Below are 23179 nucleotides of genomic sequence, written 5' to 3'. Positions count from 1 at the left end.
TACAGAGGATTCATATCCTGATAGGTAAGAACTGATTCAGTTTTCAAGGTTATAGGTTAAAAGTCAAAGTCAAGAAAAATATTGGAAAATCCCTATCTTTAACATTGAATGAATTCTCAGAAATTCATTACTCTGTCAAAAAAGATCAGATTGCTTTTATATTTGAGAGCTTTATGTAGGATGGTATCCTTTATCGACTGACAAAGTTTGATCCGAATCTGATCTGGATTACAGATTTTGTGGCCATTTAAATGTAACATCAAAAATCCCATTTAATGTATATTTTACATTATATCTTAAACAAAGATGCCCCAATCACTCTCATATTTTAAAGTGAGGTGCAGACTAGCACTCACTATCACCTGACAAAGTTTGATCCAGATTACAGATTTTGTGGCCATTTACAGTATATCTTAATCAAACGTGCCCCAGTCACTCTCATATTTGATAGTGAGGTGCAGACTGACACTCACTATCACCTGACAAAGTTTGATCTGGATCTGATCCAGATTGTGGATGTTGTGAACATTTGAATTTAATACTGAAAAGCCCATTTGATGTACATTTTGGATTATTTCTCAGTCAAAAGGGCCTCAATTACTCTCATTTTTCTGTTCTGGATTTACCTACACCACCAAAATTGGATGGAGGTTCCAATGTTATACCTGTATCTTCCAGTTATCAGTCAGAAACCAAGTGCCAAAAAACAATGGCAAATTGTGCATAGCAAAGATAACCAATGTTCTGTGAAATTTATCTGAAAAAGAATTCAGAAACCAAAAAAGTTGAAAAAAAAAATCCTGACAACACCACACACACACAAAAAAATCTTTGATTCAAGTCCATGAACTAAATGGTCTAGTGGTTAAGCTGTGACATTCTTGGTTCAAATCCCAGCCTGACCGGAAAATCACTAAGGGCCCTTGGGCAAGGTCCTTAATCCCCTAGTTCCTCTCGATGTGTAGTGAGCGCCTTGTTTGGCAGCACCCTGACATCGGGGTGAATGTGAGGCATTATTGTAAAGCGCTTTGAGCGTCTGATGCAGATGGAAAAGTGCTGTATAAATACAGTCCATTTACCATTTACATCTAATTTAGCTTATGAAGAGCTACTTCTAACAGAACTTTGGCCTTGGAATTTTTTCCCAGGATAAAAATTTATGGAATTGGAAACTAGTGTTGGCAGAGGTTTGCTTTCTACGAGCGTGATGCTGTAGTTTAAATTAAAACATTTTTTGTAGCTGATATAACCTTATAGAAGATAACAGATGATAATGGCTGGAAAGGAAATGCAATAATTCCACGTAGACTCCAGCAGAGGGTTTTATGTGTTTTCCCGAAACAAATCTTGTTTGCAACCAAGTGTTTCCAAACATTTTCTGCACCGCTGTCCACTGCAGGTATGGAAAAGATGACTTTTAAGGTTGTTCTAGTGATTGATGTAAACAGGACGTTGTAGCGCAGACCTTTTGTCCTCTGCTGAAACAGTCATTTTCTGTTTTCAAGCCACAAAGGTACGCTGTTTGTATTGCTTCGTGATGCGTAATTGCCTCTGTGGAAGCCATTCTTTGTGTATTTTTCCTCGGAAGACGCAGACTGTTGCCTTTGTTTTGGGTTTATGTGGAGAAAATTCACGAGATGCTTTTCTGTTTCCTTTTGAAGGATAAAAATCTGAGAGCAGCTTTATTAAAATGTGGACTTTGCAGAGAATGCTCGCTGATAATGTAGTAAGGTATCTTCTTTACGGACATGCAGACGCGTCTGTCGTTACGTAACCATCATTTTGTGTTTAAATTATAGCAAACAGCAGTTTGAACAGAACCTCGGCTGATGCACAGACAGTTAAGGAAGAATTGCAGCATTGTGCATTCCATAAGGCAGAGGAAGAGGGTCTTTTTGTTGTGGAGATAGGGGATCATTAAAGGACGGGGTTTCTGGTAAAAGACGGCCTTTGTGTGTGAGGGAGGGTCTCAATGTGGCCTTTGTCAGCAGGCCCCGCTGGGTTCTCATGTCAAAGTGACGAGGGAGAATTATTCTAATTCTTTATCAGCCACTTTGTTGCTACTGTGGGCATGAAGTAGTCATTTTGAGTGTTTCTTTTTTTTCTTCTTCTTCTTTTTTAACGAGAGAGCTCAGAGGAGATTCAGGCATTTGCTGCCTAAGCAGGTTGAGGCACGGCGATGTAGGCGTGGGATGGAGGCTGACACAAGACAGAGATGTCACCAACTGACCCCAACTTCCAACACTGTACAAATAAGCCAGTATTTTGGGTATGGCATATGTGGATTTTAGATCCTAATTCCTTTGATATGTATTGAGAACTTTTAAATGCTTGTTTGTTTTTGTGAAGACTCCTGCGTCCAATTTACTGGTTGCAGTCAGGACCACATTCTGGTGATGATAAAGTTACATCCACATGAAAGAGAAGGCGCACTTGGTGGCTCATTGGTGGAATGCCTTCCACCCTGTCTTCTACCATGTGCAAAGTGGCCCACAATTGGTGCTGCAAGTGTTTTTCCCACGATGCAGCCAGTGTGCTTGACATCACCAGACACACGTGCAGGTCAGTCAGTCAATCAGTCAAGTGACATTTCACTTGTGAACAACATCACTTTAATTGTACTGGCCCAGTTGTTAACAAACGTGGTATATGCATTACAAATTGTAACCCCCAAGAAGCCTATAGATTTTGGGGTCAAAAGGTCAAGATCCCTGGAGTGTAGTTCGTAAAAGTCTTGTGAGCACAATAACTTCTTTACTCTTTGACTGATTGTTACCAAACGTGGTATGCGTGTTCGGCATAGTGATCCCAAGAAGCCTATTGGGTGGGGGGTCAAAATGTCAAAGGTAAAAACAAAACTTAACAAAAAAAATCACTGAACTGTACTTTGTAAAAGCCTCCTGTAGGAAAACGTTTCTTTTCAAGTGACGTAAATGGTAAGCTTACCAACCTTTGCTCAGGGTACCATGTGTTAGTGCAGACTGTGCACTTCTTATTATTAGTTTCTACCTGACACAGTTGTCATTTTCAAGGCCAGCGCCCAACTTCTTTAAATAACAAGTATACTTGCGCTCATCTGTGCAAACATGGGAATGTCAGTCTTAGAATGAGGTGTGATCAGACAGTGCTGGTGCATTCTTATTGTGAGGCAGTAGAAGTGATTGCTCTATAGACCAATGGTTCTCAAACCAGTCCGAACATTTTCCATCTCTCCCAGTTCTGCCACAACCTGATTAGTTCATTCAGGTGTTTGTGAGTACTTGAATGGCTACACTGGAATGAGCTAATCAGCTTGTGGCAGAGCGGGGAGAGATGGAAAATGTGTAGGTTCGGTGGTACTTTAGGACCAGGTTGGGAACCGCTGCCCCTGGTCCATGATTACCACTGAACTGAACTGAAAACAAAATAGAAAAGGAAATAAGAGTAACCTGTAATATTTTTTTTCAAAGTATAAAAAACATTTTGGAACTACCCCTCTATTTGGATTCATCTTTATATGCCTCTGTAAATATTAGTGATTTTTCAAACTTTCTTTAAGGCCCCTTCACACATATAATAACACTATTGACGCTGACTGGAGCAAGAAGGAGGAATTTCATGCCACTCGTGAAAAATCTGAGCCACCTCAAACACGTCGTACAGCTGTCGCCACAACCATTCGCGCACACAGGCGGCCGAATGACAGCGAATGCCCTGCACATGCCCATTTGACCCCTCTCTGGGCAGGTGTCGGCCAAATTCCATGTGCCCCACACGAACATCTAACACCACTCGCCGGGCACTTAGAAAAGTTGTGGCTATTCGCACACCTGCCATGATAGTAGACAGCAGGTGAACACATTTGAGCTATCTGTGAAAAGTGCCCAACGATTGTGGCATTGCCAAGCAACACACATGGGTGTGACTGTGCTGAACTCCCCCCCCCCCCCCCCCCCCCCCCCCCACACACACACAAATGACGTGTGGAGTGTGTCATTGTTGTTCGCCTCCCCTTCCCCAACACAAATGGCTTGTGGAGTGTGTCTTCCCCCCAACACACACACACCATGAATCCAACATTGTCAGCTGTGGCCAGGGGTCCCAGAGTCCAGTCGCTGTCAAGCGCAGTGCACTGCTGGGATAGCTGACCGCTGTACACTGCACCTCAGCTGGTGAACACGTAATGCACATGTGTGTGCGGGTGCTCACGTCCTCATGAGGACCGGCCAGTGTCTGAGTGCACGGCACAGCCGGCCAGGCAGGCTGATGTCACTTCCACCACATAAAATTGTAGTTTACATGACAGAGAGAAAGAGTGGAAATTAAATAAAACACATAAGGGTAAAGACTTGAACTCATTCATGTCTGATCACTTTGCTCATACGGTTTGCTGTGGACATACAGCGTCTGTCAGCTTACTGTCGACTGACTGACAGCTGGACCTGACTGTGCACGCAAGGTGTTACATTACAGACACAAATATCAGACAGATAATGGACAAAAAAATAATACATACATTAAATTAAATTCACAGAACAAAGCAACAGAGAGTGAGCCTTTTTTTTCTGTGACTTGACGAGGTCCGCAGACAAAGGTGGGCGTGTCCCCCTGCAACGTGGAGCTGTTCAGATATCTGTGCTCGCAAATCACAGCTCGGGAACACCTGTACTGGCTTGTAGGATATGACCTGGCATATCTTTGCCGTGAGGTGCAGACGTTGGCATGCTGTCCTCTCGTGGAAATAAATTAAAACATATCGCTTCAGCTGACCGCAGCATCAGTGTGCCACATCAGCGCACTGCAACACTGGTGAATATCGTGCCATGCAGAAAATCACCACGAGGTGCATGTCATTGCGGGATTTCCCCACATTGTAACAATTACAACACATATCACATTTGCAATGTGGTCACCTGTGGAACACTGCGTGGCTGATGTGTTCATGACACGGGAGCCAACTCTTCATGAGATGGGAGCCTGGCTGATGTCTTCATGAGACGAGCGCATCAGGTAATTCATGTAAAACATAAACAGGTGAACAGTAAACCACGTCATTTCATTCCTTCCTGGTGTACGTGTAGGCGGAGTCTAATTCTGTGCTTTATAACAGCAATTAAGTATTATAAATTGTAGTGTTTTTGTAATATTGTGCTCCACTGCTGTGTGCGTGACTTTCCACGTGCTCGCACTGTGTTCATGCGTGCGAACACGAGCATGCACGATACCGTTGCCGTGGTATCGTGCACACCTGTCCAACCACGCGTCCCTCCTGACAGCAGATGGAATGTTTTGTGGTTCCCCATTTCGTTTTTTGGTTTGCGGATTTTCTTCCAGTTTCGGCGTCTTTTATGTTATGCGTGAAGGGACCCTTAACATTGTGAGATCATGTGTCTTTTCAACATTTTTATGGTTTTCTTGAGATAATGCACAAATCATTTGAAAAAATTTGACATACAGAGACTCCTAATATTTGGTGTGGATGCGGCTCAGAAAATGTTGAAAAATGCCCAATCTCCCAATGGTAAAGAAAGAGGGGGGAAAAGATTCCTGGATCCTCTCCTTAATCAGATCTGCTCCAAAAGTTAATGATGAACCCACCCTTCCAACCAGTTTTCATGAAAATGGGTTTAGTAGTTTTTGCATAATCCTCGTACCAGTCAAACAAACAGACAAACAGGACTGAAAACATTACATCTCTGATGGAGACAAAAATGCAGAACTAATGAACTTTTCTGGGCTTTTTCACCTAAATTACCAAAGGTTTGGAAACTTTGCGTGGGATAATGTGTGTGTTTGATTTCTGTTCTCTCTCAGGCACAAGGTGAAACACGAACTGGAACACTTTGTTTCCAGTCAGTTGTGTCACTAATTAAAAAGTAGAGCATATATTCAACTTGCGATTGATGTGCATGTGTTTTGCAGTATTGAGGGTTAGAATGTCCTCTTCTGTTAAGTTATGTCTGCACTTTTGGTCAAGGTTTCTGACTGCTTCTGACTGCGACTGAAAATTGGAGCAGAGCGCCCAGTCGGCTGGTTTGACTCGAACGTCGCTCGTGATGAACAGAGGAATTCTCCAGTCTGCTTTAAATGTTGTCCACAGTAATCTAATCTACATGTGTCCGTTTCCATGAGGGTCTTGACACTCCTGACCTGCGGGTTGAGAATGTCTTTTGTGTGACTGCTGTCTTTGATCACGTCGTGTCCACGGTGACCCCACAGGCTGTATGTGTTAGCGTCTCCCGCCTGGTAAAGACAGGCCTGTGATAGTGGGTGGTTTTGTTGTTATGCAGCCTGACACCCACAGACACATTGTCCATGTCAAAGTCCAGGCTCAGCCTCCATGATGAATGGGATTTCCACGGACACATGGTTGTCCATTCTTTCTGAACATCCGTCGTGAGTCATTCCGACCACATCCCAAACATCCTTTCAGCGCAGCAGACGAATATACACCACAGTTGAAACGGCGTCACAATAATTATCCTCACTCGTGCAAAAGAGGCGCACGCATAAACAACGTGTGTAGCCACAAAACACAGAGGTCACAAACACAGCGAGAATCCCACACTGCGGATGACCTCATGAAGAAAAAGGAAGGAGTGTAACGTGCAGAAACATGGTCACATGGATGCAAAATGATGCTGCAGGAGGTTTATTGCATATTTGTAGTCTTTACTTCATCTCTTCTAACTGCAATTGTCATGTTGTCTGTTTTGTTTATGGCAGGGTGGGAAGAAGGACAGTGTCCCCTGTGGGGGAAGAGACTGCAGCGGAGGCTGTAAATGTTTCCCGGAGAAGGGCGCCAGGGTAAGTCTCCATTTCTTTCTGCATTGATGTCCAAATAAGTATTTCTGTATTTTGCAAGGTTTGTATTATCTAAACCAGTACAATAACACTCACTGGCCACTTCATTAGGTACACACGTTCATCTGCTCATGATAGCTAATATCTAATCAGCCGATCATGTGACAGAACTCAAGAGGATTTGCTGAGGTTCAAACCAAGTGTCAGAATGGTGATTTAAGTGACTTTCAGTATGGCGTGGTTGTTGGTGTCAAATGGGCTGGTTTGGGAACTTTATAAGCTCCTGATCTAGTGCGATTTTCACACACAACCATCTCCAGGTTCTACAAAGAAATAGCCCACAATAGCAGAAAGACCTTCTGAGTGTCTGTTCTTTGGCTGCTTTCTCACAGCATCCCTCAAGGCTCATTCTTTTGGTCTTGGGAAATTTCAGTCAGCTACTGGTACTGACAGGTCTGGTTACAACAAGGATCCCCACAGATCTGTCAACCATGGAGAAAGTGACTGAGTCCTCCTTCATCTTGTTCGTTGAACTTGTTGAGAGATTCACTTAGCTCTGTAGGGACATTAATGTCTCCAGTAGCTCAGTCTATGAGGTTGAAAAACATCTGGACAGCAGACCTTGCGGGGCAGAGGTGTATGGTGATAGGATACCTTTGCAGGAGTAGTTAGTAGAGCCCAACAATATGGATTTTTTTTGGGGGGGGGATATGATACTAATGTTAAGAAGTAAAAAAAGTACATTATGATATCGATATATCTGCCAATATATAAAAGTGTTTATTTCTCACTAACATTTACAGAGGGGTAAAAAAGTAAGTCAGTACCCTGATCGTGCAAGTTCTACTTAGAAAGATGAGAGAGGTCTGTAGTTTTCATCATTGGTACACTTCAACTATGAGAGACAAAATAAGAAAAAAAATTCCAGGAAATCACATTGCAGGATTTTTAAAGAATTTATTTGTAAATTATGGTGGGAAATAAGTATTTGGTCAATAACAAACAAGCAAGATTTCTGGCTCTCACAGACCTGTAACTTCTTCTTTAAGAAGCTCTTCTGTCCTCCACCTGTTACCTGTATTAATGGCACCTGTTGGAACTGTTTTCTGTATAAAAGACACCTGTCCACAGCCTCAAACAGTCAGACTCCAAACTCAACCATGGTCAAGACCAAAGAGCTGTCAAAGGACACCAGGAAGAAAATTGTAGATGTGCACCAGGCTGGGAAGAGTGAATCTACATTAGTCAAGCAGGTTGGTGTGAATAAATCAACTGTGGGAGCAATTGTAAGAAAATGGAAAACATACAAGACCATTGATAATCTCCCTCGATCTGGGGCTCCACACAAGATGTCATCCCGTGGGGTCAAAATGATCATGAGAACGGTGAACAAAAATCCCAGAACTACACGGAGGGACCTGATGAATGACATGCAGAGAGCTGGGACCAAAGTAACAAAAGCTACACACTACGCAGAGAGGGACTCAAATCCTGCAGTGCCAGGCGTGTCCCCCTGCTTAAGCCAGTATGTGTCCAGGCCCGTCTGGAGTTTGCCAGAGAGCATATGGATGATCCAGAAGAGGACTGGGAGAATATCGTGTGGTCAGATGAAATCAAAATAGAACTTTTTGGTAAAAACACAACTAGTCATGTTTGGAGGAAGACGAATGCTGAGTTGTATCTCAAGAACACCATATCTACTGTGAAGAACGGGGGTGGAAACATCATGCTTTGGGGTTGGTTTTCTGCAAAGGGGACAGGATGACTCATCTGTGTTAAGGGAATAATGAACGTGGCCATGTATCGTGAGATTTTAAGCCAAAACCTCCTTCCATCAGTGAGAGCATTGAAGATGCAATGTGGCTGGGTCTTCCAGCATGACAATGATCCCAAACACACTGCTTGGGCAACGAAGGAGTGGCTCCGTAAAAAGCAGACCTGGAGTGGCAAAGCCAGTCTCCAGACCTCAACCCCATAGAAAATTTGTTGAGGGAGTTGAAAGTCCGTGTTGCCCAGCGACAGCCCCAAAACATCACTGCTGTAGAGGAGATCTGCATGGAGGAATGGGCCAAAATACCAGCTACAGTGTGTGCAAACCTGGTGAAGACTTACAGGAAACATTTGACCTCTGTCATTGCCAACAAAGATTATGTTACAAAGTATTGAGTTGAACTTTTGTTATTGACCAAATACTTATTTTCCACCATAATTTACAAATAAATTCTTGAAAAATCATATAATGTGATTTCCTGGAATTTCTTTTTCTCATTTTGTCTCTCATAGTTGAAGTGTACCTATGATGAAAATTACAGACCTCTCTCATCTTTCTAAGTGGGACAACTTGCACAATCAGGGACTGACTAAATACTTTTTTACCCCACTGTACCAAATATGAGAGAAAAAAGGCAAAATATATTTGATTTATACAGCTGTCTGGGAGCATATTCTAGCATCTTGAATTGTTGTGTTCAAACAACCAACCAATGTATATCAAACCGCAATCACACTGACTTCACTTGGTTTGGTAGTCACTATGTCACATCGCTCAGCATCTGCATAAAATAGACTTCTGATCTATTTTGGGCACCACCATCTGCTGGACACACTATGTAATGACAAAATTTTCAACAGCCAAAGTATTTTTTTCTGCATGGTTTAGTCTGTAAAGTTTTCATATCGACAAAAACAGTGATAATAGTGATTGTCAAAGGCTCATATCGGCCAATATTATCAGCCAACTGATATATCTGTTGGGCTCTAGTTTTAAGATCCCAATGCTCATGCTTCTGGTTGTGTTGTTGCATTTGCATGTATGGTAATAAAAGCTAGTATAAGGATTTTGAGCTTTACTCACTTTTTTAAATGCACTGCTATTATTTTGAACACAGCTGCATGTTGCAGAAGAGAATCAGAAGGAAACTTCTGCTCAAAGAATGATAGGTCTTTTGCACAATATTACATTTGCACAATATACAGACCATTCACTGTTTTGGATCATGAGTTATCCCAATGTCACAAATTAGTGTTCTACAACGCTAATTTTACCACTGATGGTGATCCGATTAGAATTGCGCCAGAAACATAAGCAGTTGGACATCACAAATCAGCAAAGGAAGACTCCTCCAAAGATGTCTTCAAATGTCTTTGGTACTAGGCCTCTCCAGAGAATACATTGGTCAAGTGGTCATGTCTTTGTCTGAAAAATGTGAATGTTTGAGGTGATCCAGATGAGGTGTATTAGTTTTACCATGAGGGAACATGAGCCAGGCTATGTGGCCCATTTTTCTGAACATAATCCGATTGCAGAGGATCCCAGAAAGTGGACGGGGCCAAGGAGATGCCCAGGTATCACCTGGCTGCAGCACATATGCTACATCCAGGAGGTTGGGATGGACTACAGGTCTGCGTAGATGGTTTTCCATGACGTGATCTAAGAAAGAAAAAACATTCAATGCAGGTTCTTTTTCATTTTGTGCTTCAGTTCTACCTTTTGTAGAACAAACTCCGTGCAGCTTCCCTTGTGTTGCTTATCGCTCAGAGCACGCTCTCAGGAACTATAAACATTACATTTCATCTCAAGGACTGACGTGGACTTAACCTCTCAGCCAACAAGAACAGCTCCTGTGAGAGGTCTTATTCAAATATACAAGGTGAATAAATGGAATTCTCAAGCAACTGTACTCTGGCATGGAAGGAGAGCTTACTCATCCAGCATCATCAAACATCTGACCTTTGACTTAAACATTGGCTGTGGACACAGGAAACCCCATAAGGAGGAGCAGAGAGACAAAGAGAGGAAATTCCACATGCCACATCTAAAGGATGCAAAAATGTGGGCACACCACCTCTCTACCTCCAAGAAGATTATTCAATTGATTGATTTCTCAGCTGTCATAAAGTGAATGATATTAAATTGTTTCAGTCAACACAAGGCAGTTTTCTATGTACAGCACAATTTATTACTGCATGAATAAACTCAATGTGTTTTAGTAATGTATCATTTTAAAATAGCCAGTATTCTTTACTTCCTGATTTTTCAATGGGAGGATTTTGTCTGTTTCACATCACTGTCTGTTGAAATTTTAAGTGTTTGGAGCAGTTGGCTGAAGTTACTTTGGGATCTTAGAAATTTAATTTTGGAGCAAGAGGGGTCAATTCTTGACATTTTACAGACAAAACCATGCTTGGTTTTAACTTTTGAACTCATCCTAATATGAAGCTTTGTCTCCTTGTGGAGTCTCACCACAGATTCCATATCTCAGGAGGCATGGTTCCATTTATGGGATTTTCTGTTTGAAAATTCACAATATCTAGAAGGGCATTCAGAGAGTGCTATACCTTTGCCAAGGTCCAACAACTCCTCTTGTGTTTATGTCCCTGTTAACATTTTCTCTTTATTTCTTTCTTTTTGATTGAGAGAAACTGAATTCTTTGACCTGTTCATTAACGTTCTTAGATCCCAATTGCTGACCTTGCTGACCTCTTGATCCACATTAACCTGATACTGATTGATTATTGATCACTTATCTTTGACCGTAATCAATCAACTTTGACCTGGATTCCTGACATTTGATCCTGATCAATCCTCTTTAATCCATCTTGGATACGATTGCTGAACTCTGATCCTTCTGTTTGATCGTGATTGCTGATCTTTGATCTTTAAACCTCATCAAGGGTGTTATATTTGCAAAGGAATATGGATCAACAGATGAATTGTGACCAATCCTGATTAGAACCCTTTGATCTTGTTCATTCATATTTGATCTATTGTGGATACCAATTGCTGAACTTTGATCCTTAGCTTTGATCTAAATCATTTGTCTTTAAACCTTGCTAAAGAGATATGTGTGCAAAGGAATCTGGATTATGTTTTTTGTCCAGATTGCTGAAATCATTAGAAATTACAGAATCAAAGGAGTCAGAGCCATGATCACAGATCAAAGGGCAAATAAATGAGAATAACACATAAAAGCAAAATGGTCAAAGACAAGATCCACACCTTGATCAATATCCAAATCAAAATATAATCACCTCCTTCTAGGCTCAAGATGTACCTCTCTACCTGATTTCACTGAACTCTGTTCATGTCCTTTTGATATATCCTGTGTTGACTATCAGACAGTCAGGCCAACAAACAAATGAACACAAAAGCATAAGTGCGTAGAATAAACATTTTGTTTTCTTGCAAAATTTTTAAAATATACTTAATTAGTACCCTCGTAACTGTTACTGTGTGTTTACTTTCTTCTCATAACTTCTTGTGGGGGTTTTGGCCACCACGTTAGGATCCACTGGACTAAATAATTAGCAGAATAATCATTTATGAATATAACCATTATTTACAGTCCAGTTCCGTGACAGTGCCAAGAGGATGAAGTGATTTTTTTTTTTTTCATGCAGTGACAATTTGGCAAAATTTGTGCTTTGTTTTAGAAAACAAAGAGAGGTAAAACAAAATGGTCACTTCTCATTATCTGCTGCTTCTTATCAACAATTATCCATCTGGAGTGAAGCAGAAGAACTCTGCAAGCACTTCTCTGAAAAAAAATTCTACAATCTGAAAAGCCTTGCATAATAAATTTCCAGTTGTGTCTTTCTTTCATTAGTTGTTTTCTTCCATTCCTTTGACTTATTGCACACATATTTAATCATTAATTTTTTAAGCTCCACAGTCTTTTGAACATTCTATCTAAAATCCTATAGACTAAGTTTCCCACACTATATTAAAAAAGTACTTGTTTATGAATACAGTGGAACAAACATTGATCCTCACAGATGTGTCCTTCATTCTGAATGCTTTTCTTTATGTCCATCTCTTTTCTTTTTTCATACAAATCTTTCCCAGAAGAGAGCGATAGTGATGGCTTGAAATGATCTTCCACAGCTGTCTGGATTGGCTGAGGCTCCAAACAGCTGCAGTGGTTAGGTAGTGGCTGTTTATGGGTAAATGGTGGCCAGAGTCATGTCAGCATCACTCTGCGTTAGTTGAGTTGTGTTATTGGGACAGAATTGTTATTGAGAGGATTGTTGACGCTTCCTTGATTGTTGACTTGTATGTTCCATCCAACAAACTAAAATAAAATGTAAAATCCAGAGAGTTAGTTTGGATGAACAGTTTTGCAGGAAGCTTCTGGAGCCCGATGGAGGTGTGTCAATTGTGTAACAAAGGATAGACTGCATAACTCTTGCTGATCACAACAAGCAATTTTGGGACAGAGCATTGCAAATGTCCTGATTGCAAATGTCCTGATGTCCAAATGTCTTGTTTTGTTTTGTTTTTGTTTTTTTACTTTGGACCACTAGAACCTTTCAGCCACTAAAACACCTCAGCCTTCCTTATTGTGTAACAGTTGACAAATATCTAAAACAGCTCTCACACAGGAGGCATGTGCATGGCGTGTTAGTGGCAACCATTGGTGTGCTACACTCACATATAGTGTCAGGTATCGGCAGCAAGTGCTGTTGAGTTTAGCAAGGCAGTGGTTATGTGTGTGTGTGTGTGTGGCATCTGGTGCCAGTTAAAATAGCGTGTAAAACTGGAGGTACTTCCAATGGACGTCGTCTGCTGCTTCCTGGCCAATATTTTATCAACTTCAGTGAACTTGAGTTGCAAGGGTTTTTAACATGACCAAAACACTTGCCACACCCTGCCTAGGGCTGGAAACCATGTTGAGTTGTGTAATGCATTTGTGGCAAGTAGTGCTGTTGTTGTATCGGATAGTGGTGAGTTGGGTGGTGAGTGCTACACGTGCCCCTAAATACCACAATGTCATGCTTCGAGGTGCGTGGCACAGAAGGTGGTTGGACACAAATGCAGACTCAGAGACAGAATGTTAGGGTTAGTAAAAAAGGCTTTATCTAGTATACTGTCAAAGGATTTGGTACAGAGAGTATCAGTCAGCAAGATAGAGGTACAGGTAGACGTAGTGTTAAGGCGTGGTCTAATAAAACAAGCAGGGTTCAGGTACACGGCATGGTGGAGTTCAAAGGCAAGACAGAGGCGAGGTCAAAAACAAGCAAGGTCAAAATCTGGACAGGCAATCAAACAAGGTCAAAACAAGGCTGTGAGAAGGGCTGGAACGATGACAAAAGTGCAACGAAGTGGCAGGGAAATGGTGAACTGAAGCTGCTTAAATAAGGGAGGTGATAATTAGAGGAACTACACACAGGTGTGGAGAACATTCAGGAAGGAGGTGTGGTTGGAAGAAACAAAAATGAGGGAAGTTGGTGCAAGATGGTGCAGTGAGACAAACGCAAAGTGAACATGACCTGACAAAGAGATGATCCTAAAATCACAGTCACCAAAATAACACATCAAAACCAAATACAAACAAAACTCAAGACCTCGTAAATAAGAAAAGATAAAGAAGACCCAACATACCCGAACAAGGAATTAACAAAAAAACAAATATAAGAATAGAAAAGGATCAACATGAAAATAAAGGTTAAAACTAAACAAGAGTGGAACTCATAAGTGGCAAAAGCGATAATAGAAAATACGACTAAATATTACACAATGGAAACAATAGCTGGGCAGAATCTACAAGTGAATAAACCACATGACTAAGTATAATAAACAGAAAGACATGATTAAGGTATGATAAACAGAAAATACACAGAAAACAAAACCAGTGACAATAATATAACAGAAAATCAAAGACTGAAACATAAACAGGGCTGAAACCTTGACACATAAATACAAACCTCCTGTGTAAGAGAGGCTTAACTGAGCTTTCAATGAGTGTGCACAGTAATGCTGATGAGCATGTATTTTTCTTCCTTGCATAGTCGTCATATTAATATAATATTGCAACAAAAAGTAATGTAGATTTGAACAGATCAAAGTAGTGCTGCAACGGCACCACCTCAGTGCACATAACAGACAGTTGTACTATTAATATTATAATAAATTAGAAAGTGACCATAGCTCTGTCATTCTTTTTCAGTACTTTTCACATAGAGAAATGTTTAACATTGACTTATCTTCCTTTTGCATCTACGTGATGTGTGAGAGATGTTTTTTGTCTTTGAACAGTCAAAAATGTTTTTTTTATTATTTATATTATTTTATTACCATTAGAGTTGTGGTGGTGGTTGTTACTATTTCAGATAGTTTGAATGACATTCGCGACATCTTCATATGCATTTCAGCTGACATACAAAACACAATTTTCTACACGTCTGGATAGAGAGCAGGTGACTTAGTGGGGATAAGAGTTGAAAACTAACAATATATACACTGGGGTTGGATTCCAGCTGTGTGATTCAGGTTCTCTGTCTGTGTCCTTGGACATGACATGTCTGCATCATCTCAGTCCACCCAGCTGTAAATGGGTACCACCTTTGGTTGGGAAAACAATCTTTTCACAGACTGGTGTTCCATTCAGAAGCAGTTGTAGACTCACATTTGCTTCTTGCTACCGTATCCGGGGATAAGCACAGACCCGGTGGGGCTCAGGACCCATTTAGGACCTGTGTTGACTTTTGTCTCAAGACACTGAAGGTTACCTTCCCTGTTCACACATGGAGGTATTTTCAAGAAAAATAAAAGTCATGTTTAGTGAGAACTGTTCAAAGGTCTTTCGTAAGAAAAAAAAAAAATTTCAGTCTATAGATGGTAATGTGAGGTGATTACAGGTTTAACAGTAAAATACTAGAGTTCCATTGTCTTGATCTGAAAAAGCAAAGTGACATCAAGACGTTGAACATAAGGACGACGACGGCATCAGTTACAGAGAGAGAGGAAGAGAAGGGAAGTGATTGTTCCATGTGAAGTTGTTATGTTAATTTCATGGGGTTTTGCTCGGGGGAGAGTCGGTTTGAAAAAGCTTGGCTCTCCAGCTTTACCACCCACTCCCTCTGGCAGAGCGTTCACTGAAGGCGTGCAGAAAAATACCACGCTCCACACTGCATGCTGCCAAGCCCTTCATTGTTCATCAGCACCATTACTGGACTATGTTTCTGAGTTTTGTAATAAAAAAGGGTGAAAACACATTAATGAACAGATAAATTAAGCACACAATGCATCTGAAGAACTTCACAAGGCTTCTAGATGGAAGAACACAAGCACAGTAAACAAAGGAATCTACAAGGAATGTGGATGAATGAGAATCCCAGACCTGGAGAACTAGCTGGTCCAGCTAAAAACAGGCCGTGACTTCAATAAATAAAAAGATTTTTGATGCTTCCGACAGATTGTGAGGCTGCTGTTGTGAGAGCAGTGTGAAATCCAAGACAAGGCCTAAGTACTGTAAGTATTCATTTGACACAAAGTCATTCCAGTGGTACCCAAGAATCCGCTGACGAGACCTGGTACCAAAGACATCCAGTCATCACCTTAAGCCACTGGTTGGTAGAGTTTGGGTACCAACCAAATTATGACTACAGACTACGAAATCAATCAGTAACACATTTCGATACAAGCAAAGTTTTTGATGTTCCTCCACATGGGGCTTTTTTTTTTGTCCTCCATAACACTCGTGTACACACGTTCATTTGATCAGGACATCGAGACAAAACCCAGAACTAAATATTCTACAGAAATACGTCTGTTTACGTCAGTTTAGTGCAGCTTCAGCGATAACAGGTAGCACTCAGTGCTGTCGCAGCGAAAGTGTTCAAAACATTTCACTCTTATTTGCTTATAAAATATGCATTAAACACATGAACAAAAACATGATTTATCGGTATATAAGTAACACCGGAGCATAAGTCGCAGGATCTTCCAAACGAGTAAAAAAAAAAACCTCACATCTTATACCCTGGAAAGTATGGTATATTGTTTTGCTCTTGTCTTGTTGTTGTCCTTTTGGCTGCTCCCATTTTTTTGTTCGGGGTTGCCACAGCGTATACAGCCAGATCCGCACTGGTATTTGGCACAAGTTTTACACCGGATGCCCTTCCTGACGCAACTCCAGTGTTACCTGCAGAAACACACGCAAACCAGCAAGATAAACTAAATGTAAGACATCCTCAACAAAACCATGTTCAGCAGATCAGTGAAGATTTTTTTTTTTTTTTTGTGAGGGCAGTCCGCAGAAAAGGGAGTGGCTCTTTACTTGGCAAAAAACCCCCCTAAAAAATAAAGAAAATAAAGTTTCAGTTTAAAGTTGAGTAGCTCCATCTCACTGTGGACATTTGCAGGTTTATGTTGGACATCATACAGATGGGAAAAGCTGAGACGGAAATGAAGCACGTCACAGGAAGCTGAACACAATGACAGCGCACTGATCTGTTTAATATAGACAGTGTCTGTGTTTTGATGGGAAATGATCATGTTTAGTTATGTGCGCGCTCTAACTATATATAAATAGCAGACATTTCCTTGTTCCATCAAAACAAGCCCATACTTTCTGAATTCAATATCATGTACTTTCCCATCTGCTGAGGGACAGAATCACAGCTTAGATGCTGTCAGTGTGGAAAAAGTTCAGCAACTGGTCTAAACATTTTATCGCTGTGTAATCGAACTCTTGCCTCAGTAATGTTGGTTGCTTTTTTTCGGTTTTTGATTTTTAGGAAAACTGAGAACACAGTTCTTTAATGTAAAAAAAAAAACAGATTTATAGTAAAGTATGACATTATTTGAATTTAAAAAGAATCAATAATCCTTAACTAACATCATCCTCACTACACACGATTGGTCTGTTCTGATGGAACTGAGTTTTCTGATTGTTAGACCAGTTTATTGACATATTTTGCAGATGCTGACAGTTTATGAGATTACGAGTGTTTACTGTAGAAACTGTGATGTCTTTGTGCATTTTAACTCCATAAAACCCCAGAGCAACCCGTGTATGGGTTCAGCAATATATTCAACTTTCCATTCAATATATTTAGTTTTATTCAATATATTCAAGTTACATTCATTCCAGTTTCCGCACAGCCAGTCTGCTCTGTGTCAGCCTGATCCCATCAAATCTCAGAAGCTAAGCAGTGCAGCATCTGGTTAGTACTTGAATGGGAGACATCTTTGGAACACCAGGGACTGTCTGTGTTTCTCCAGGTAAAACTGGAGTTACATCAGGAAGGGAATCCAGCGTAAAACGTCTGCCAGATACTGATGTGGATCTGGCTGTATCCGCTGTGGCGACCCCGAACAGAACGGGAGCAGCCGGATGGACAACAACAACAATATATTCCAGTTTCCATTCAATATATATTTAGTTTCATTCAATATATTCACGTTTCCATGCAATATATGTTCCATTAAATATTTTCAAGTTTCCATTCAATATATATTTAGTTTCATTCAATATATTCAAGTTTCCATGCAATATATATTCAGGGTCATTCAATATATTCAAGTTTCCAAGTTTCATTCAATATATTCAAGTTTCCGTTCAATATATATTTAGTTTAATTCAACATATTCAAGGTTCATTCAATATATTCAAGCTTCCATTCAATATATTCAAGGTTTCCAATGTTTATATTCACATATTTTCCTGTTTGGCCTCTCATAATGTGTGTGTGTGTGTGTGTGTGTGTGTGTGTGTGTGTGTGTGTGTGTGTGTGTGTGTGTGTGTGTGTGTGTGTGTGTGTGTGTGTGTGTGTGTGTGTGTGCGTGCGTGCGTGCGTGTATATATATATATATATATATATATATATATATATGTGTGTGTATATATATGTATATGTATATATACACACTCAACACAAATATAAATGCAACACTTTTGGTTTTGCTCCCATTTTGTATGAGATGAACTCAAAGATCTAAAACTTTTTCCACATACACAATATCACCATTTCCCTCAAATATTGTTCACAAACCAGTCTAAATCTGTGATAGTGAGCACTTCTCCTTTGCTGAGATAATCCATCCCACCTCACAGGTGTGCCATATCAAGATGCTGATTAGACACCATGATTAGTGCACAGGTGTGCCTTAGACTGTTCACAATAAAAGGCCTCTCTGAAAGGTGCAGTTTTGTTTTACTGGGGGGGGATACCAGTCAGTATCTGGTGTGACCACCATTTGCCTCATGCAGTGCAACACATCTCCTTCGCATAGAGTTAATCAGGTTGTCAATTGTGGCCTGTGGAATGTTGGTTCACACTTCTCTTCAATGGCTGTGCGAAGTTGCTGGATATTGGCAGGAACTGGTACACGCTGTCGTATACGCCGGTCCAGAGCATCCCAAACATGCTCAGTGGGTGACATGTCCGGTGAGTATGCCAGCCATGCAAGAACTGGGACATTTTCAGCTTCCAAGAATTGTGTACAGATCCTTGCAACATGGGGCCGTGCATTATCCTGCTGCAACATGAGGTGATGTTCTTGGATGGCACAACAATGGGCCTCAGGATCTCATCACGGTATCTCTGTGCATTCAAAATGCCATCAATAAAATGCACCTGTGTTCTTCGTCCATAACAGATGCCTGCCCATACTATAACCCCACCGCCACCATGGGCAACTCGATCCACAACATTGATATCAGAAAACCGCTCACCCACACGACGCCACACACGCTGTCTGCCATCTGCCCTGGACAGTGTGAACCAGGATTCATCCGTGAAGAGAACACCTCTCCAACGTGCCAAATGCCAGCGAATGTGAGCATTTGCCCACTCAAGTCGGTTACGACAACGAACTGGAGTCAGGTCGAGACCCCGATGAGGACGACGAGCATGCAGATGAGCTTCCCTGAGACGGTTTCTGACAGTTTGTGCAGAAATTCTTTGTGTTATGCAAACCGATTGTTTCAGCAGCTGTCCGAGTGGCTGGTCTCAGACGATCTTGGAGGTGAACATGCTGGATGTGGAGGTCCTGGGCTGGTGTGGTTACACGTGGTCTGCGGTTGTGAGGCTGGTTGGATGTACTGCCAAATTCTCTGAAACGCCTTTGGAGACGGCTTATGGTAGAGAAATGAACATTCAATACACGAGCAACAGCTCTGGTTGACATTCCTGCTGTCAGCATGCCAATTGCACGCTCCCTCAAATCTTGCGACATCTGTGGCATTGTGCTGTGTGATAAAACTGCACCTTTCAGAGTGGCCTTTTATTGTGGGCAGTCTAAGGCACACCTGTGCACTAATCATGGTGTCTAATCAGCATCTTGATATGGCACACCTGTGAGGTGGGATGGATTATCTCAGCAAAGGAGAAGTGCTCACTATCACAGATTTAGACTGGTTTGTGAACAATATTTGAGGGAAATGGTGATATTGTGTATGTGGAAAAAAGTTTTAGATCTTTGAGTTCATCTCATACAAAATGGCAGCAAAACCAAAAGTGTTGCGTTTATATTTTTGAGTATATGTATATATATATATATATATATATATATATATATATGTACTCGTATATGTGTGTGTACTAGTTCTCAAAATCTGCAATATACTGTTCGAATATCTGCTGAAAGTTCAACTTCTCCACAACAAAATTAGCACAACCACAACATAAATCCAGTGGTGGGCACAGATAACCAAAAAATGAACTTTGATAACAGATAATCAGATAACTGAAAAGTTATCTTTGATAAAGATAAACCGATAAACCACCCAAACATGTATCAGAAGTTACAGATAACCGATAAATTCCAGTATTGTCTCTGGTACTAACAAGCTGAATTTGAGTTTTAACACCACGATCACTTTTGGAAGCATTAAAAGCGACAACAGACCCAAACAATGAGCCCACACTTCTATGTTTGAATATCCTGCCCCCTGCTGGAAGCTCTTGTTTACTACATGGCTTCCAGCACAGAAACACCCTGAGAGCAGCCACAAAACCAGCTCTCTTCCAATCACAACGCTCCGGTCAGGCGGAGGTCTTGGAAAATAAAGTCATGCTGACTTATGGTTTGGTGTGAATACTGATAGAATAACTCCATTAATGTCAATTCTGTCATTGGTACAAAGTTAAAATATAACATATATTTTTTAATGTTGAATAATGCACTAATTCTGAGGTTTTGTAACCAACACAGACAGATTGCAAAGGATTCTTGGTAAAACTGCCTTTGCTAAACACTGATTGGTTCAGTCATTCATTATGTAAACCAACACATTAATGTCACGTGTGTCGTGTGTTGGTGTTTACAGATAAATGTGCTTTTGTAAAATATTCCATTTTTTATTAGTAAAAACAAGCATTTTTATGGAGCCCTGGAAGTGTCATCTCAAAATGTTTTGCATGTGGAGAGAATGTGCACTCATTTTATTAGTGCCGTGCGCATGTTTTATGATGTTGTAAAACGTGCACTCAATATTGTCTTGACACACAAATGTTGGCTTTACACTGTGTGAGTTTTGACCCTTCTTCAGATGATTTTTCATTCGTACGAGAATTTTTTGCACCGAGTTTCAGATTAATCACGCGTCCTGCATCGTGTAGTGTACATGGAGCAACAAGCTGCTTTTAACATCTCACGACCACCTCCTGATCGCCAATCGTATGGTCGAATGAAAATCAAACCTGTTTGATATTATTCTGGTCGACCGTCGTGAGGGTATCCTGCTGCTGAAGATCAACAAGCATCCAACCGCTCGCACTGTGCATGTGCAAACAACGCAGAGCAGTCTTGTAATGTTTTTTGTTGTTTTGTTTTGTTTTTAAACTTTGATGTCTCCCATCGAGAGTTTTTGTAAATTAAGTTTGAAAAAAGCTTACGTTTTGCTTACGTTTTGCTTCGGTGTTCACAGTTACGGTTAATTTCTTGGTGGATTTTTCTCTGAGTATTCTAGAGTTTTATTGTATTGGTGTTTGATCTCCAATTGCTGACCAACGGTACCTCCTTGTGTTTCCAAGCTTAGCTTGTGGATTATTGGGCTGTCTATCTGGTATGATTGATCTCTGTGTTTTGACCTTCTGCTGGCTTTACTTGTTAACCCAACTTTTGTCTCTCTCACAGACACTGTTGCCTTGCACACTGCCTTATAATGTATATGGACCTACAGCCTGTGCTTCTGGTTAACCCATCTGCCTGTTCCTGCACAGACACTTGTGCTCAACTGTTTTGTTGATTACCTGTGTATGACCATGGACTGTTCCCGATTAAGATTAACAAACTTTGCATTTTCCCTTTTCCGTCATGCTCTTTGCTGACATATACTATAAATTCAAAGGCCCTTATCAGTCATTTTGATACTGGAGACCAAAATATAGACATTACTGGTTTAAAAATTAGTAAGTAAAGAAAAAACAGAACAATGTGTGCTTTTCTGAAGGCCATCCAATGAAATTTTATTTTTTCACATGGAATTGTCACAATATCACGTGACTGCATCACCGCAAAAAAGGTAAAGAGTTCAGCTCATATCAACAGAACATGTTTGCATGTTAGTTCTAGCAGTTGGAAAACCTACTTGCATTTACAGGCAAAATTGCCAGTTTGAGCTCACACACACACACACACACACACACACACACACACACACACACACACACATATATTCCCAGACAAATTAAGCCTGTTCACCTCTCTGTTCTTTCATGCTTTTATCATACAGTATGTCTTTTGACGTGTACTGCCACATTTGGGGTCTGCCAGAGAAGCGGACAATTAAAAAAATAAAATCTTTGTGAGTTGGTTGCTGGAGAGAGATGTATAAACCTGTTGCTGTCACTAAAACTTTTTGATGGTGGGATTTTCTTTTCTGCTGACTGAGTTTTTAGAAAGAGAAATTAGTTGTACACAGGCTGGCTTTGTCTTTTGTGTAAAGTAATACTGCAGTAATGTGTGGAGAAACAGTTGGACAAACACACTGTGACCAGCTGTTGTGTGTTAATACACCAAGACACACTTTGCCAAAAATAAAAAAAAACACAATAATAATTCACTATGTCGTCAGGACATACTGTTCAGAATGTGGTTTATCAGCCAGCCACACAGGAAACTCACTCCTCATCCATTCCTGTAGTTTGTTTGGTTGTTGGGTCTTGGGTTTGTTGGGTTTCTGTAGACTGCTTAGAAGTGTTTGCTGTTAAACATATATCATGCTAAAACCTGCTTGTTGATCATACTGTAGGACAGGTCAGGGCTCCACCACATCCACCACACTAAAGCACCGTTCTTAGTCCCGGATGGAAACCTCTCAAACACACAACTGGTCCATCCCCACCTCTCCAAAGTTAAGCATCTATCTGTCACAGCCAGATGAAATATGAGTGCCTTCTTGACCTTCTCCATCCTCTGTGGTCCTCACCACTGAGACATCTGCATGCTGGACCGGGCACAGAGAAATACACCATGTGGACAAAATGTCATAGCTGGTGTTTCTTTGCAATTTGAGTGATACTCCTCATCAGGGTCTTGCTGAATAACCATTTGTTAGACACAAAGCCATTCCAGCGGTACCCAAAAACCGGTCAGTCTGGTTAGCAGCCAATTCTCACAACCATACAGTAAGACAGAATGCACCAGGATCCTAAGGACTTGGATCCT

General features: G+C 40.9%; 1 protein-coding gene across 3 annotated transcripts in view; it reads left to right on the top strand.

Annotated features, from left to right (window-relative positions):
• Nucleotides 1-23179, top strand: part of col4a2 (collagen, type IV, alpha 2) — a 110946-nt gene that overhangs the window by 27026 nt on the left and 60741 nt on the right. For all 3 annotated transcript variants that reach the window (XM_034185806.1, XM_034185804.1, XM_034185805.1), the window contains exon 4: nucleotides 6706-6786. In XM_034185806.1, the coding sequence (XP_034041697.1) occupies nucleotides 6706-6786 (81 nt within the window). The remainder of the gene's footprint in view (nucleotides 1-6705; nucleotides 6787-23179) is intronic.

The sequence above is a fragment of the Thalassophryne amazonica genome, chromosome 14 (genome assembly GCF_902500255.1).
Source record: "Thalassophryne amazonica chromosome 14, fThaAma1.1, whole genome shotgun sequence".
NCBI lineage: Eukaryota > Metazoa > Chordata > Actinopteri > Batrachoidiformes > Batrachoididae > Thalassophryne > Thalassophryne amazonica.
Note: the sequence above shows the minus strand (reverse complement) of the source record. Positions and strands in the feature narration are given on the sequence as shown.